The following is a 17,999-nucleotide window of genomic DNA, read 5'->3' as shown; positions in this document are numbered from 1 at the left end:
TTCAGTCACTTTTGTACAAAATCCGGGTTTTTTTTCCCCGACAGAACAAATGGATTCAGAGAGGAAGCAACAGAGTCCTGGCTGCATGGGTTCTGTTCTTTCACCACACTTTCGTTTGAATGACTCCGGATCCTTTTGAAGAGAAGCTCCCGTGTAGCATGTGAAAGCGGCTTTTGAAAACCAACACATCCGTCAAATCCCTTTTTTATTCAGACACGATGCGTCACACGACGCATAATGGATTAACACCGATTATTTGTTCTGTGGTCGTGTGGTTCTGGTGATGTCTGCGCTGCGTCTAGCGGGTTCACAGTGCAGTGCATGCTCTTCCCCAGACCTCGTCAACTCTCCTGGTGCTCTTTGTCGTCTATAGCTCTCATGGTGGATTTAGTTTTCTGTAGCTTGTGATCTAACTAGTGGATAATGAATGGAACTTTCTGATTCATGTACTGTAGCTGCACTACTATTTTAGTTTTTACACATTTTTATTTACAAATGCAGAACAATGTTGAAGATTATTTAGCTTTTTGTGAATTAAAAAAGTGTTACCTTGTTTTTTTTAACGATTATAATGTAATAATAATTTTAATTATTGTGTATATACTACATAATTATGGCAAAAAAATTGGAAGATAAACAAGTAAAAAGTATGCGTATGATGGGTACAGTCTCATGAATGTCCGTCTTTCCCTCCATGCCTACACACAAACGTTACCGTCTCCCAACGTTTGTCCCCCGCGCAGATCCGTACGTGAAGATCCACCTGATGCAGAACGGCAAGCGTCTGAAGAAGAAGAAGACCACCATCAAGAAGAACACGCTGAACCCCTACTACAACGAGTCCTTCAGCTTCGAGGTCCCCTTCGAGCAGATTCAGGTAGGTGCTGTGCTCACCGCAGGGGGTCTGCCTCAGCCCGCTCACACACGCGTCAGTGTTAAGAGGTCCACCGTACGTTAAAAACGATTCACGTGTCATGTCACATGACACGTGAATCGTTTTGAACGTACGGTGGTCCTCATGAGTCATGTGTGTTCAGGGCAGGGGGGGAGGGGGGGGGTTTTGTGGCCTCAGTTTCAGGGTTTCAGTTTTGTTGGGGGGGGGGGGTGCTCGGTTTGTACATGCACCAACAAATGTCTCGCACGGCGGAAATAAAGTGACAAGACTCAACTCTCTGAGGATTCGCTGATTTGGTACACAGTTGAATTTAGGTTTCAATCTTCTTTTTATCTCGCCAAAAAAATGGCCGAGGTTCGTACCTTGGTGAACTCATAGCTTGCTACGGGCCTGCTTGTGTTCATTCTTGGTTGACCCGAATGTCCACGGCCTACGTGGAGACAACTTTGAGTCGAGATCAGTGTAAATGTACTTAAGAGAGATTCAATGAATTGGGTTTGGATAAAAAAGATCTGCTTAATGACCCTTGTGGATGTTAGTGTGATTATAACATAGATAGATAACGTGCTGGTGTCAAAGCAAACATTTGACAAAGCTCTCGTTTGAATGGAGGAAATTGGAAAAGCTATCATTAATGAATTAACGTAAAATCAATAATTAAAATAAATACTAATTTCAGGTAAACAAAATGAGCCCTTGCCTTGGAATAAATAGAAATGAAAGGAAACGGGTTTAACGGGGTGCTACTTAAACACACGATAATTAATGTAATTCATTTAACATATAGTGATCAATGATACACGATAAGGAGAGGGACGCCGGTGGGTGGGTTTAAATCAAAACTCCGGGGCCAGCACACTAATTGAACACTTCAGAGATTAGAACACTTCAACCAATGCTCACGCTTCCCCTTAAGCCTCCCGTACCATTCAAAGTACGTGCACACCGATCCAAAATGGCCACCCCGGAGGCCTGATGCTTTGTGCCGTCGTGCGTCATCTCAGTGGTTCAGCATGCGTCACTTTTGGAGCACGGAGCCGAATAACCCGGGGCGGTTGTTCAACAAGGAACATTTCTTATTGTCGAGGCTGATCCGGTCCTTGCTCTGCCAGTGAGTGCATCTTGAATGGCTCATCTGAGTGCACCAACGCCCCTTGGATCTCCCCAACGAGGAGCGGATGCATTATGTAGTGTCCTCTGGAAATCCCATAATTTAATGAAGAATGAAGTCCCCGAGAAATAAATTACGCCTCTGTTAGTCCATTATTATTCATTCACTCATGCCGCAGATGCTTTCGTCCAAAGCGATCTACGATGAATGCAGAAAGATGCCATTAAGGTGTGCATATAGGGGGAGGGCATTAGCACAACATACAATAAGTGCGTACATTACATTAAGTGCCAGGTCGTAGAACATACCACGATAATGGTGTTGGGGTTAAATGTTAGGGTTCATGTAGGTTAGGGTGTCGATTCACTTCCCTATGTGTTTTCAATAAAAAAATGTGTGGCATCATTAACTTAGTCGCGTGTTTAAATTATTATTTGTATTTGCGAAGCATCAGCGAAGAACTTCCTTCCCCTCCCTTCGTTGACTCAGTTCACCTTCCCACGGGTTCCTCTTGTTATTACAGGTTTAAATCCTAACGTGGAATAACCTTTATTTAATTGTGTACCGGTTGATTGCTATTTACGGAGCAATTTGCAATAATTAAGGGAAACGGAAGCGACCGAAACTTTAATGTTTTGTATTCATTCAGCTCGACCTCCGGGGCTTTTAGATAAATCGTTTTTAAACATTCTAATTGTCTCAGAAACTGTTTGGAAATTTCGCACACTTGTCGGTAATTGCTTTATCTCATTACTCTAATAGAAAAGCTGTTATTGATTTGGGTTAGCTTTTGCATCTACGGCTATGCTAATTAGCTGCGCAAGAGTCCCTGGCGTTTATTCTGGGCTTTCATTTAGCTTCCTGTCATCTGGGGGGAGTTTGTGAGCTCGTCTCTCTCTCTCTCTCTCTCTCTCTCTCTCTCTCTCTCTCTCTCTCTCTCTCTCTCTCTCTCTCTGGGTCCTTGGTGCTGAGAGTACTGCCAAATGGGTTTGTCTCCCCACATCTGTTCTCCACGAGGGCTCTTGCGTTATGTATTTCTAAAATGGCAGAAGTCTAGGGCCCATTACATCGTGACAAGTAAAAAATCACTCAAACACTCCCAACGGTTATGTCAGGGGCTCGTTGAACAATGGCAATTGTATTTCTATTTTTTTCTGACATCACAACTGGGCGTGTCCACCTCGATGCATGAAGGATAGATGAGCAACGTTTGCTACAGTCCACTGGGTAAGCTGATAGACTGATCTATCCAGCACACATCTAGGTGGACACGCCAACTTGTGACGTCAGAAGAGGCCGATTTTCAAAACGGCTTGTAACAGTTAATCACTCTCACACCTGATGGTATAATATGTCACCTTTAAATGCCTTCAGGCAATATTCATCCTTCAGGATCAGGGAGGAGTCTTTCGATCCTATAGGAACGTCAATTTGAGTGTCGTCTGCAAAGAACCCGGCACAAAAACATTGGCGACGCACGCATCCGACTTAGCATGATCCACAGCGACCGCACCAACCTGAGTGCCGGCGCTTGTAAATCTGCTTGCTAGACACGCCAGTAAGGATTTAAAAACCTAATCATGGACCTTTGGAACGCTAATTTGCATTCCCCAGGAGAGAGCGAAGACGAGCCAGGTTGCTCTTCTTCGGGGAGTTGCCTCATGTAGATAAACACATTGCTGAGAATGCTGGACCTCTGAGTAATCACACACACTGCGCCGCTGTGTTTTCAGCTCTGGAAATATAATGATATAGCCTGCAGTGCTGTCTTCCTGTGGATGCTAATGAAATTCTCACTCCCAACATTAACCAAATATTCAGTTTTGGTTAAGGAGACACACAGACAGGTCCAACTTGCTGTTATGGATTGTGGTGTGTGATGTAGGAGTGGTAGTCGAAGGAAGCATTATACTTGTTTTTCTGAATTAATGAGATAATTATCTCTGAATTCTGGGACACGGTTTTTCAGGGATATTGATCTGCTCTCTTCTTCTGAGACAAGTTTTCATGCCAGAAACAATTCAGCATAATTCCACATGCAGGTGAGAGATGTTGAGGCATTTCGTGATTTCAGAAAACATAGTTGGATTTGTTTTTGCCATGAAACCTTATCTCCGAGACAATTATGTTGTTACTTCGGAAAAACAATAGCAGAATTCTTTCTCTCAAGTGAATGCATTATACTTCCGTACTTATCACTGTGGGTATCTCCGTTAAAAAAAAATCTATTTTGCTTTGCCAAAACATCTGTGTTTTGTACTCTAAAGAGAAAGAATCCAAACCACAACAAGACACTATACTTTCAGCCCAGTAGTTATAATCCCTTTCTCCTACTTTAGAGGCTATGCTCCTCTGCTTTGATTGAAGCGTCTTTGTTGATCAGAAGGGTTGTCTTTGTCATCAACAAAGAGATTCAGACAACACTGAAATAACAGTTCGGAGCTCAGAAAGATGTGAGGCTTTTAATACTTATCGGGCTGTTGTTTTGTCTTCCAAATATCTGTTGATCTCTTTGAGCTTTCTTTGATTCCCGACGAACACGTGGTGTCAAAGGCACTCGGCAACGAAGCGTTTCGTTCAACAACGCGAGAAACTCGCTCCTCCAGTTGAATAAATCCCTCTTCTTCACCCATTTGTTCTCCTTCTTCTCTCTTGTTCCTCCCCCCTTGTTCCTCCCCTCCCTCCCCCCCATGGCAGAAAGTGCAAATCGTGGTCACCGTTCTGGACTATGACAAGATCGGCAAAAACGATGCCATCGGCAAGGTCTTCGTGGGCCTCAACAGCTCGGGCACGGAGCTCCGCCATTGGTCCGACATGCTGGCCAACCCGCGGAGACCCATCGCCCAGTGGCACGTGCTGAAGGTGGAGGAAGAGGTCGACGCCCAGCTCTCCACCAAGAAATAGGCAGCCGAGGGCCCCCACCTTTACTCTGCGCGGACCCCCCCCCCTGCACCGCCCCCCGAAAAGAAAAATCTTTGCCCAAAACTCTGCACACTCCTCCCCCTATTTTAGCAAGTATGTGTAAATACTTCACTGAATATACATATATATATATATATAAATATATATGTATACATATAGGTTTACTTAACATCCCCCTAGACACAAACCAACACACACACACACACACACACACACACACATGCACACAGACAACCAGAACGATAACACACTCTGAGCGAGGCCCAGCCCCCACTGTGTGTATTCTATGTCTCTTTTTATCGGCCCCTATTCAAATGACTCCTCACAAAGTCCTTGCGATCTTTTCCCCACTGTCCCTAACTTTCTGTCCTTTTCGGTCTGGTTTAGCTTGTGCTCCCCTCCACACGACACTTTCGTTCTAGCGATCAGGCGATCCTCTCTTTCAATCATTGTGTTGCCCAAGGCCACGCCCCCTTATCCCCTGCCCCGCCCCCTCAAACCAAATGCCCTCTCCTTTTAAGCAATATGATGTGTATAGAAAACGCATGACTGAAAGAGTTAATTCATTGTACCACAGTTGTATATATATATATGTACGCAGACAAAAACTACATTTTTTGTTTATGTGTTTGTATGTTGTTAACCCATTTCCTAATCTGTGTATATCTAGATGTTTTTAATAAGATGTTCTATTTTAAATGATGTAAATGCAGATATAGAGGAAAGCCAATATTATATATATATAACCCAGGATTTTAAAAGTTCTAATTTATTGCATTCCATGAAAAAAAAGGGATTTCCAACGGGCGCAATGCTAACGGAATATATGATGATTATGTTAAATAGGACGACATCCATCTCGAAGTTCGATGGAAGACTTAATCAATAAAACACGTAATTAATGAAGGAAAGACATAAAAGGCCATACACTACTATGGTTCTGTGAAGTGAAAAACGAATTATGCTGCTGGGGATTATACAAGCACATGATTTCTGAAAAAAACTTTTTATACTAATTTCTCAATTGGAGGACCTATTATGTTGAGCGGGCCATTAGTTGTTATCGGAGTTGTTATCGGAAGGTTTATTAGGAGATTTAATTTTGTCCGTTTCGTTCCAAGGTCTCTTTCTTCTGCGCCAAACAGTTTGTATTTACAAAGGCCATCTTTTACTTCTACAGGATTGCCTTTGTCTTTATTTTCATTCGAAAATATAAAAAACTAATATCTCCCCCTAACCCTAGGTAACTAGGTAATTAATTTCCTGTTGACCCTACAGAAACAACCCCCCCCCTCCCCCCGTAAAAGGAAAAGAAGAAATAGCAAGCTGTAGCCATTGTGTCCTTAAGCTTGTTTAACAAGATTCAGTTGACTGCTTCACTTTCAACAACGGTGGCCATGTTGGAAGTGTGTCTCACTCGCGTCCAGGCGTCGGGTTCCAAGGCTCCGTGAAGGAGCCTTAAAAAAATACATGAGATATTTCAACTATTTTTTAGAGCAACTCGACGTCAAAATATTTTTTAAGTAAAACTGCATGATTTTTTTACAATATTTACAAAGAAAAACGGGCGAGCAAATCGGAGTTCGGAAGTTCTTCTGTAGACACCGCTGGGCTGTCTCTTCTGACACACACCCCTCTGCCTTCAATTAAGACGAACGCTTTTGAATCGTGTTTTTTTTTCTGTCGAGAGAACAGAGCGGTCAATATTTGACTGATATTGACAGCCGGAAAGTAAGGTTATGAACACTGCCATTTTAAACCGGACTTGACCTTGTGTGTCTCTCCTTAGCCAGCTCGTGCTAGCTTTGTAGGTTGTAGCTTTTTGGTTTATCGGGAACAATATGTTTGGCTGCCACAGTTAGCCTGAACAGCAAAACAGCAGTCTTTGCTTTGCGTTGCCTTCTCAAAGTGACGATAGAGATAGCCATGTATTCACTGCCAATCTTAATCTTTTCCGTGGCTACCGTTTTTGCACTTGTGTCTTCAAAACCGACAATAGCTTGTTGACTTCCCCTTCACTTTGGGCTACCGGTGGGCTTGGAGTCAGGCCGAATTGCAGGGTATAAATGGCGTTAACCCGGGAGTGTACGATGCTCTCGGTCGGCCAGTGTTACCGTAACACACAAAAGCGTTTTCTTATTTTCGGGCCGGCAGCAGCAACAACAACCACTGGCGTTTTGTTCGTTATCGTTGGCGCATGGATGGGAAAGCTGAAACAACCCTTAACAGGAAATGGTATACGTTAAGCGTTTATATTAGTCCATCGTGTCCTTTTTTGCTACGGGTCAAATCACTTGCAGTTTAAAAAAAGAAATTGACTATGTTTTGATCCATGAAAAACCATGATGTCTCTTACCTTGGAGGACCTTCTTGCGTATACTCAATGCTAGCTTCTGGCGGAGTTTCTAAATGTTTTTCAATGTTATTGTGTAGTGGGATAGCACTATTATGAAGATTAAAAAAAAAGAAAAAAAAAGCTACTATGTCATTCCATAGGCGTCTCTGACCGGGGGACTGCTTTGTGTATCACTGTGACTGCCTTGTGTGCTTAGAAATGTAGACTTTATCAGTAGGTAGTCCGCCTGTCCGTTTTGTAGTAATGTTGTAGCGTTTGACGCCATCAAAGCCTCCTGTATCTCCAACTCCCCCCTCTACATGCAGTCAGAAAGAAGAGCGCCAAGTTGGCCAGGTTGATAATACTAGTGTACGCCCACTCCCAGCCCCCCCCCCCCCCCCACCACCACCCAACAATACCCAACACCACCACCCAACAATACCCAACGCCACCACCCCAGAAAACACTCAATTGATCAATTTGAACAAATTTTAAAAAGAGCACATCATTTGAGGTGGGAATATGAGAGTCAGAATGGGCTGTTTTCACACTGCATTTTGTTACTGTGTCATACTTGTATGCTCATCCTGTGGTTGAAACATGGTTGGCGATGCCCAATAATTTAAATGAGTGAAAGATTAATGCAAATTAATGATACGAACATTTAGTGAGAGATGTTTGATCCTTTGGGTAAAAACAGCACATGAGGATTCTTTGCAGTATGAAGAAGATAAACTTGCTAAAAATGCTATTTTAAAAATAACAATTTTGTGTTCATTTATTTTTTCTTGGTTCATTTGCATATTTCCCACCATGCTACAGTTTTTCTCCTTGCACACTGATCCAGCAAATGTTGTTTCAGGGAGTTTAAAGAAAACAACCAAAACTAGACGATTTGGTCTTTGAATCTCCTTCTCCTTAAAAAAATATACTGTGTATATATCTCTCCATCACGTGTCCAGTATGTATATCTGAACGAAATATAAATGACTGAATATACAATATCCATCAGTCTTGCTGTCATAGTAGTTATTCAATCTCCTAGAAATATGTTATTATATCTCACCATACTGCTCGTGTGGTCTCCACCATGTTTTCCTTTTGTTTTTGATTCTTATTGAATACCCTTTTATATTTGAGACAAAACTCTGAATGTACAGTATGGCCTGTGTGTTGGTGTAGATTCTAGATGGTGTTCAGTCTAGGTGTACTTTGCACTTTTTGTTATATATATATTTTTGGTTAATATTGTTATGACATTTCTTTTGAAAAGCCCCCCCCTCGCTCTAAACAAACATTTCCACAGCAGTTTCAGTACATAAAACAACAAAGTGATGGATGCATATTTGATTTGACATGTTTGCTTTAAATTGGATATACTCAGTATCAGCTTCGGATATTAGATGTGTCGACATCTCGAACGGCCCAAATCCCTCGATATCAAGTTCTGTCGAACTCCCCACGTAGAAAATTGTACCTCCGATATATATATATAATATATATGTGTGCGTGTGTGTGTGTGTGTGTGTGTATGTGTGTGTGTGTGTGTGTGCGTGTGTGTGTGTGTGTAATCGTTATCAGGGAATTCAGTTACGGGCAGCATTGCAGAACCCATCGGACCGTGAGGTGTGTGGAACTATACGACACAACAAAAAAGCCATTACCTGCACTGAAATGCAATGCTACTCTCATTACGGTTTCCTACCAAAGTACACAAATGCGTAATCTAACCGCACGAACCGCTGCTCCCCCCCCCCACCCCCAACCCCACCCCTGTACCCACGTCGCCCCCCCCCCCCCTCCCACAGGCAAACCTTATTGACCCACGCGTGCAACCGGGATCCTCTCGAAACGGCAAAAGGCCACCGAGCCAAACACTTGACCCTTTCCAAGACAAAGCTGTGTAAAGTATTAGAATCTGATGCTGTAGAACGATCCTAGTTGCCTTTGTGTATATCAACTGCCTGCTTGAGTATTTGTGTGTGAAAAACCTTTTTCTCTGTAATCTCTCTGTAGAAACTGTTTGGGGTGTTTTTTCTCTCTCTCTCTCTCTCTCTCTCTCTCACTCACTCACTCACTCACTCACTCTCTCTCTCTCTCTCTCTCTCTCTCTCTCTCTCTCTCTCTCTCTCTCTCTCTCTCTCTCTCTCTCTCTCTCTCTCTCTCTCTCTCTCTCTCTCTCTCTCTCTCTCTCTCGCAGTGAACGCGGGATGCTGGCGGTTATCTTTGCTGTGTATACCTTCCTTTACTTTCTCGACCAGGTGTTTAACTGTTTCGTTTCACTTTGTGTAGTGATTCACTCTGTGGAGTTTTCTGACTGTTGTTATATAACTTCATATACACAAATGATCAATAAAATGTTTTCTTTCCTGTTGATACAGAAAATGTTGGTGTCTGCGTTTGTCCGTTGGTGCACGATGCATTCATGTTGACATTTGAAATGCCCTCACTATCATACACTCTCTTGTTCACTATCAATGTATTATAGTGCATGTAAGAGTGTATATATGTATGTTTGTATTGGTGTGTGTGTGTGTGTGTGTGTGTGTGTGTGTGTGTGTGTGTGTGTGTGTGTGTGTGTGTGTGTGTGTGTGTGTGTGTGTGTGTGTGTGTGTGTGTACGCGTGTGGGCGTGCGCGCGTGTGTGAGTGTATGTATGGATCTTTATATCTATGTTTGAATGTATGAGTTGCACACAGGTCTCCAGAGATGATAAACAACGGCCAGCACTGCGGTGCCTTGAAGACACTGGCTATAACCTGGTCAGAGGTTAAAATTAGCATTACAAATCACATGACATCTTAACATTTTCCTCAAATACTTTCATTAGGTCTCCACGAAGAGACGCCCCCAGCCGGTCATGAACTAAAGCCTTCATAGCTGATCACCAATAGCTCTCTCAACCGCGCCTCTGAGACACTATGATCTAGTTTGAGTTCCACAGGACATCATTACACTGAATCCCATCATTACATTAGGTTTGCATGGAAACTGCCTTCGCCTAGTGACTCCAGACACACCGATACACACACAAACGCACACACACACACACACACACACACACTTACGCGGGCGCACACACAAACACATACACACACACACACACACAGGCGTGCACTCACACACACAAACACACGCAGGCGCGCACACATACAGACACACTGGTTGTCATAGCAACCTTTATTCATATCAAAAGCTGGAATACATTAAAATATGTAATCTGTTTATCTTTTAATTTAGCATTTCTCGCAGCCAAAGGGAGCGATCAGTATCATTTAGCTGCTGGTTAGCAAATGTACACATGCTTTCCCTGTATTCTGTACACATAACAATATACTGGTGGCAACACACTGAAACAATCAACACCAGGTCTAATGCCCCGCACCAATCACAACTTCAGTTCTCATTCCCCGGACCATTCAACAACCCCAGACGTAACTTGATTGATGAAATAAGAGTCTGCAGAATGCAAGAAGCCTTGCGGATGTACTCCCTGATGCTGCTGATTCAGCTGTCACTCTCAGATCGTCATTACACCCTGTGGCCTTCGATCTTGCACATATAAATAAACATTAAAAATAATTAAATGTAGGCCTATATATATGTATATAAATATAAATATGTGCATATACATGTATTGCAGTGTATGTATTAAATTATAAGTGATTTTAACGTACATTCAAAGCTCTAAGCTTATGATGATAATATAGAGCCTATTATTATCATAGAGCTCAATCAACTACTTTTTTGTCAATCGAGAGCTATTTCACAGATGGTCCACTAGATGTCATGATTTAACCATTATGTGTAGACTCAGAAGCACGTTACAAATTGTATCTAATGTTAATATCCATTAACTATTTGCAGTTTGCAATATTTAAATATAAATTATACATTTTTACAAGGGAGTACAACAATAGTTTGGAATTTATATCAGAACTTAAATTAAAAATGTAAGTTGTATACAGATTTGTGACACTGTATTCATTTGGTTATTTTCATTTGTGTGTTTTTCATTTATTCCCTTATTAGTCGAAGGCTAATATATATCGATTGAGGTGCTGTCCGATGTTTAACCCCTGAAAACTGTCTAAATGTTCTATTTACAAAGTCTTTACATTTGGCACCACAACAGCCGACTCTTACTTTGAAGAGAACCCAGAGCAATAAATCCGGAAGTGGACTCCTCGGCTACTGCGCATGTTTGCTGCGACTTCAGTGCTAGTTTGACAGCTCCTCCAAATAGTCTCCACGGCGATCTTCTCCTGTACCGTTTTCCTCCCGGTTTCTTCGACTCCTGAAGTTGCTGTATCAGTACCAACATGCTCTCCTACATCCTTGGCGTGAGTAAAAACCCAAACGAGCGGCAATCCCGGCCTTGTTCAGCACCATGTAACCTTTAGCCTGGTCAGCTAACTTAAGTTTTGCAAGCTTGTATTGAGGGGCGGTTCTTCCCAAAGTATTTGCAATGACTCATTTTATTCCCCCCCTCTGTACTGTAAATAAACCACCAGGGGAATGACTATTTGGCTGGGTCGGTCCTGCTTTTAAATGCACCACACCCCACATGGGAGTAGGGACGTTCAATGGGTTTCAAGTCCCCTGACCTGAGTCATGATCGTGATCCCTCTGCAGCTGATCCGAGGAGGATGGGACGGCATCATCCGCCTCCTGTTCAGTATCTTCTCCTCCAAGCGGAGGACTGCGATCACCCTAGTGGACCCCAACATCAAGTACGCCCTACGACTCATAGACAAACAGGTAATCCCGTCAGTGTTCAAGATGACATGTAGGCTACTTTTAGACATGTAAACAGTCACATGTGTAAACACACACGCACGTACACCCACACGTATACATACGTATGCATGAGCATGCCCCAGCAGAAATGATATGTATGAGGCTTTACCACCAGGTGTGAGTGTGTTTAGCCATTACATCTGAAAGATCATTCTACCAGCCTGACGTTACCCATTGGACTTAAGCAACGGTTATCTGTCCATCATTAATCTAGGTGGACACTCCCACTTGTGATTTCAATAATTCACATGGCAGGGAAGATTGATAAAGTTCTTATATTAGTTGAACCTCCTAAAATGGTGCAATTGGATTGGTTTCCTGTCTCAGGATATTGTGCAATATCCCTTGATTGAGATCTCGAACTCGGGATATTGCGTGACGGTCGTCTCGTCGCGCTAATAAAAACAAATAAACCGCTAATAAAACAAATAAATCCCGGCAAAAAGGGTTCACGTGTAGATAAAGTAAAAATCGACTTGATACAAGAGTTTAAAAAAGCTACTGATATGACTAGCGAACCACTCATGTATGCTGCTGTATCAAACCCCATGTTTGATTTGCAGATGAGTTATTCCAGGGTTGAACCAACATTGGTTGTTTTTGTTCCTGCAGATCGTGAGTCATGATACCAGAAGGTTCCGCTTCGCTCTGCCCACTGCCGGCCACATCCTCGGGCTCCCCATTGGTGGGTGCTCAAGGTCAAAGCGTGTGATGTCCTCTTCTTTTAAGTCGGGCAGTGCAATTATTCCATTACGATTTTTGGGTCCAAACTAATATAATCTAGTTGATATTTTTTATTCATTAAATGTTTATAGCAATTGCAACACTGAACAGATGGATCGATTTTTGTACATCACTTTTCATTTGAACATTTTCTATTTTAACATTTTTACGTATTTTTTTGCATATTTCCCACTGTGCTCAGTAAGAAAAAAAAATCGGAGAGTATTGCTGAATCATGCATCATGTTTTTCAAACTTGAATAATCGTGATTTCAATATTAACAAAAATAATCACGATTATGATTTCAGCCCTAGTTTTGAGCCATTAGCCCGCCAAAGCTCTTGACGATCTGCTCTGCTTTTCTCATTTCTTACCAGGGCAGCACATTTACCTGTCGGCTAAAATCGACGGTAAGCTGGTGGTGCGTCCGTACACACCGGTCTCCAGTGACGACGACAAGGGCTGTGTCGATTTGGTCATCAAGGTGTGTGCTCAGCCTCCTCTTCATCACCATGGCAACCAGTGATGACTGCTCAATTCGATTTAGTCTGCAAACTTTAACATATGATAGTTGACTATAACCGTCCCATGTGTGTATGGTGTTGTACACCATTGAGCGGTTTGAAAGAACACGCAAAACTAAATGATTAACTTAAGTTTTGTGGCCCTCTCCCCAGGTGTACTTCAAAGATGTCAATCCCAAATTTCCCGAGGGCGGGAAGATGAGTCAGTACCTGGAGAGCCTCAAGCTCAACGACGCCATCGACTTCCGTGGACCCAGCGGCCTTCTGGTCTACAAAGGCAAAGGTGAGCTTGCCGCTGTATCCTAGCTTACTAGTTACAGGTGACGTATTACACCACCAGGTGTTAGTGCGATTAGCCGTTACAAGCCGTTTTGAAAATCGGTCACTTGTATCACAAGTGGGCGTGTCCACATGGATGGATAACGAACGGACGAGCAACGTCGGCTACATTCCGCTAGGTTGGCTGGTAAGACTGATCCACCCAGAACACATCTAGGTGGACACGCCCACTTGTGATGCCAGAACGGCTTGCAAAGGCTAATCACACTCACCCCTGCTGGTAGATGATGTCACATTCTAAATCATTTCACTTGCTACATTAGCTAACTCTCATAGCCTACAGCTGAGCTTAGTCTAATATCTTACACTAATAGTCTAACCGCTCATCTTTTCCTCCTAGTTCACTCCCGAGCTAGTTAGACTAGGAGCCTACTCGGGCTCACTCTCCTAGCTCACGCCGTTAGCTTATTCCTTTAGCCTAGCTTGCTATGATCCCCCCTCAGTAATCGGCCCACCCTTCTCTACGTCCGTCTGTGTCCCTCAGGATCGTTCGCCATCCAGCCCGAAAAGAAGGCGCCCGCGGTCATCAAGAAGGCCCGACAGCTGGGCATGATCGCCGGAGGAACCGGTAAGCTGAGCACAGCATTCCTTTAAGTGCAGTCCCTTGTTCCTTCCCGAATCACGAACCTGGGCACGGTCGATACAGAGTATATACCGATACAGCATCTGGAATTGTAACTACTAATACCACTTGTTCCCATTGAAGTGTTTGTGATGTTCTCCGCCAATGTGTAGCTAGTCAGGTGATGGTATCTGACCGGAGCATAGACTTGGGTCATTTTCCGACACTGGTATTCTATTCTCAAGAATAAACAAAGTGTGATGACTGACTGATGGGATGTCCCGTTGTGGTGATGTCCCATTGGGGGTAGGGATCACGCCCATGCTGCAGATCATCAGCGCCATCATGAAGGACTCCCAGGACGCCACGGTGTGCCACCTGCTGTTCGCTAACCAGGTGAGGCGGACTCAAAGGGAGACTTTACCCTCAGGAGGCAGATGTAATGTTAATGCTCTACTCTGCATACTTGTTGGAGGTTGTCACGGGCGGCTGTGTGACTGGTGCTATTGATTGTTTGTATTTACATTTACATTTAGGGCATTTGGCTGTTATCCAAAGCGACTTACAATAAGTAGATTCATCAGAAGAAGGAGAGGCAATTTATCGCTGTCAGTACAGTAAAGATATTCATAGAACCAAGTACCAACAGTTGTTAGGTTAACCCAATCCCTTTATCCAACAAAGATAGCTAGGATAAGATGCTACACAATGCTAAGTACCGTTTTTAAGTGCAAGGAAGTACAAAATACCATAAGTGCGTACATTCAGTAACGGATTGTATGCTTCGATGTCCCTTTTTGATGTTCCGTTATACTTTGATCTGCATAACGGATCACAGTATCCTGCCAAATGACTCAATGTTTATTTGTTTGGTGAATGCTCCGTTTTAACCTCTGATCAGCTGATCCATTCTTTACCGAGGAGATTTACACAATCGAACAACCCTTTCCTTCTTTTCCTCCTCGTGCGCTCTCAGACCGAAAAGGACATCTTGCTTCGGCCGGAGCTGGAGGAGATCCAGGCCAACCACCCCGACCGCTTCAAGCTGTGGTTCACCCTGGACCAGCCCCCCGCTGGTAAGCTCCTCCCCCTGACCCCTGAAGCTCCTCCCCCTGAAGCTCCTCCCCTTGAACCATAAAGCTCCTCCCCACTGACCCATAAACCTCCTGACTCCTAAAGCCCCTCCCCACAACCCCTTAGGCCCCTCCCCACCAACCCCTGAAGCCCCTCCCCCCTGAAGCCCCTCCCCACCAACCCCTGAAGCCCCTCCCCACCGACCCCTAAAGCCCCTCACCAGCGAACCCTAAAGCCCCTCCCCACCGACCCCTAAAGCCCCTCCCCCCTGAACCTCCTCCCCTCTGACCCCTGAAGCCCCTCCCCACTCATCCCACTTTAGCGATCGCTGAGGGCCGAGTTCTCGGCCTCTTTAGCGCTCCATTGGCCCTGTTCTCGTTGATCTGGAGGTGTTTCGTAACTGTCTGCGTCAACATTGCAGTTTTCTCTGTGTAAATACAGAGGTGTAACTGTTTTAACCTCTTGTATTAGGTACAGAGGTGTAACTGTTTTAACCTCTTGTATTAAGTACAGAGGTGTAACTGTTTTAACCTCTTGTATTAGGTACAGAGGTGTAACTGTTTTAACCTCTTGTATTAAGTACAGAGGTGTAACTGTTTTAACCTTTTGTATTAGGTACAGAGGTGTAACTGTTTTAACCTCTTGTATTAGGTACAGAGGTGTAACTGTTTTAACCTTTTGTATTAGGTACAGAGGTGTAACTGTTTTAACCTCTTGTATTAAGTACAGAGGTGTAACTGTTTTAACCTCTTGTATTAAGTACAGAGGTGTAACTGTTTTAACCTCTTGTATTAGGTACAGAGGTGTAACTGTTTTAACCTCTTGTATTAAGTACAGAGGTGTAACTGTTTTAACCTCTTGTATTAAGTACAGAGGTGTAACTGTTTTAACCTCTTGTATTAAGTACAGAGGTGTAACTGTTTTAACCTCTTGTATTAAGTACAGAGGTGTAACTGTTTTAACCTCTTGTATTAGGTACAGAGGTGTAACTGTTTTAACCTCTTCTATTAAGTACAGAGGTGTAACTGTTTTAACCTCTTATATTAAGTACAGAGGTGTAACTGTTTTAACCTCTTGTATTAAGTACAGAGGTGTAACTGTTTTAACCGCTTGTATTAAGTACAGAGGTGTAACTGTTTTAACCTCTTGTATTAAGTACAGAGGTGTAACTGTTTTAACCTCCTGTATTAAGTACAGAGGTGTAACTGTTTTAACCTCTTGTATTAAGTACAGAGGTGTAACTGTTTTAACCTCTTGTATTAAGTACAAAGGTGTAACTGTTTGTAATAAATACACAGGTACACCTGCACTAACCTCTTGTAATGAGTAGAGTTGTAACGGTTGTAACCTCTTGTATGATTGAGTACAGAGTTGTGACAGTTGTAACCTCTTGTATTCCAGACTGGGACTACAGTGAAGGCTTCATCAGTGAGGACATGGTCCGAGACCACCTTCCCGGCCCCAGTGAGGACGCCCTGATCCTGATGTGCGGACCCCCACCCATGGTGCAGTTCGCCTGCAACCCAAACCTGGACAAAGTGGGCCATTCCAGCAGCCAAAGGTTTATCTTCTAGAGATCCGGCCGACGACCCACTAGGGGGCGCCTATTCCCCCCTCTGTGTGTGGCTCGCTGTTGGTTATTGCAACCCCCAAAGCATTCAAAGCACTCATGCAGCTGCAGAGTTAAATATTGCACTGTGTATTTAAGTGATGATGTGAATCGTCATAGTTTGATATATATATGTTGAATACGTGTGGATTATTACGCTGTCAAATTGGTGGGGGCAAGTGATTCTGAAAATGTGGGGTGGTTCTGAGGATGGTCAATGAACGTTTATGCAGAAAAATTGCAAATTGAACCTGCCCTCAGGGTTTGACTGAGAGGTGGTTTGAGATATTAAATGTAGTTGGTAAGGGAGCGTGGACGAAAGGCATGTTTTGATGGAAGTGGGAGGTGTTTCTACATTTGTTTATTATTTTTTTTACACCCTTTCCCCGAGTGCCTTAAGAAAGCTTTGGTTCGGTAACACAACTAGATATTTTACATATAACGATCACGCATAGTATTTTATTGGGGCTCTCAAGAATGTTTGCTGAAATGTTGTACTGATTCGTTTTATACATTGAGTGGTTTGCTTCCTCCATTATCGATATTCTTTTTGATTGTTGTATCGATGTGCCTCTTGGCTTCGTCTTATAATTTGATGATTGTGTTTTGGCTATGCAAGATGCCATGAATAATAAAAGCAAATATCTTACACACTACAATTGATTGATTCTAAATCGGTTGTCACTTTCCCCTGAAATATGTAATTGAGTCTAACTCATACCTCACTCTTTGTTGTTCATACTAAATTAAGTGTAACCTGTCGCCAATGAGTAATTTTCTAGCTATTTTACCCCAAAGGTAAGAGCTTGAGTTACGTAACAATTAAATCTCAGATGGTATAAATTCAAACAGTTAATATTCGGCTAAAGCAATGGTGAGCAGAATGGTGACAGTTAACACGGTCTTTATCTATCCGTCATTTAAAAACCTAAGGGGCAACACTCTTTTTTTTATCGTTTATCTGTCGTTTTGAAGAAAGCGTAAGGTATAACATAAGGGTCATTTTTGGAAAAACTGCCGTTACGAAAAGAAACGTAAGGGGGAACACTGTCGTTTTTTATGTAATTTTGAAAAAACGTAAGGGGTAGCACAGTTTTTTATCTATA

The 17,999-nt window shown here is 43.0% G+C and overlaps 1 protein-coding gene across 1 annotated transcript; it reads left to right on the top strand.

The window, feature by feature from the left end:
* Window positions 1-11,445: 11,445 nt before the first annotated feature.
* Window positions 11,446-17,566, top strand: LOC130372161 (NADH-cytochrome b5 reductase 3-like). Its single transcript, XM_056577974.1, has 9 exons — window positions 11,446-11,605; window positions 11,898-12,023; window positions 12,675-12,747; window positions 13,163-13,269; window positions 13,463-13,592; window positions 14,133-14,216; window positions 14,521-14,606; window positions 15,187-15,286; window positions 16,686-17,566. The coding sequence occupies exons 1-9, from the start codon at window positions 11,585-11,587 to the stop codon at window positions 16,856-16,858; spliced, it is 900 nt and encodes a 299-aa protein (XP_056433949.1). The 5' UTR covers window positions 11,446-11,584; the 3' UTR covers window positions 16,859-17,566.
* The last annotated feature ends 433 nt before the right edge of the window (window positions 17,567-17,999 follow it).

Source organism: Gadus chalcogrammus, chromosome 19 (genome assembly GCF_026213295.1).
Source record: "Gadus chalcogrammus isolate NIFS_2021 chromosome 19, NIFS_Gcha_1.0, whole genome shotgun sequence".
Lineage (NCBI taxonomy): Eukaryota > Metazoa > Chordata > Actinopteri > Gadiformes > Gadidae > Gadus > Gadus chalcogrammus.
The sequence above is the reverse complement of the archived record's forward strand: the minus strand, read 5'-3'. Positions and strand labels throughout refer to the sequence as shown.

Bases quoted from the DNA above. Each gene is read 5' to 3' on its own strand.
- LOC130372161 (XM_056577974.1), top strand. From the start codon at position 11,585: ATGCTCTCCTACATCCTTGGC. The intron at 12,024-12,674 runs GTAATCCCGTCA...TTGTTCCTGCAG, and splicing joins TACGACTCATAGACAAACAG to ATCGTGAGTCATGATACCAG. The intron at 13,270-13,462 runs GTGTGTGCTCAG...CCCTCTCCCCAG, and splicing joins GTGTCGATTTGGTCATCAAG to GTGTACTTCAAAGATGTCAA.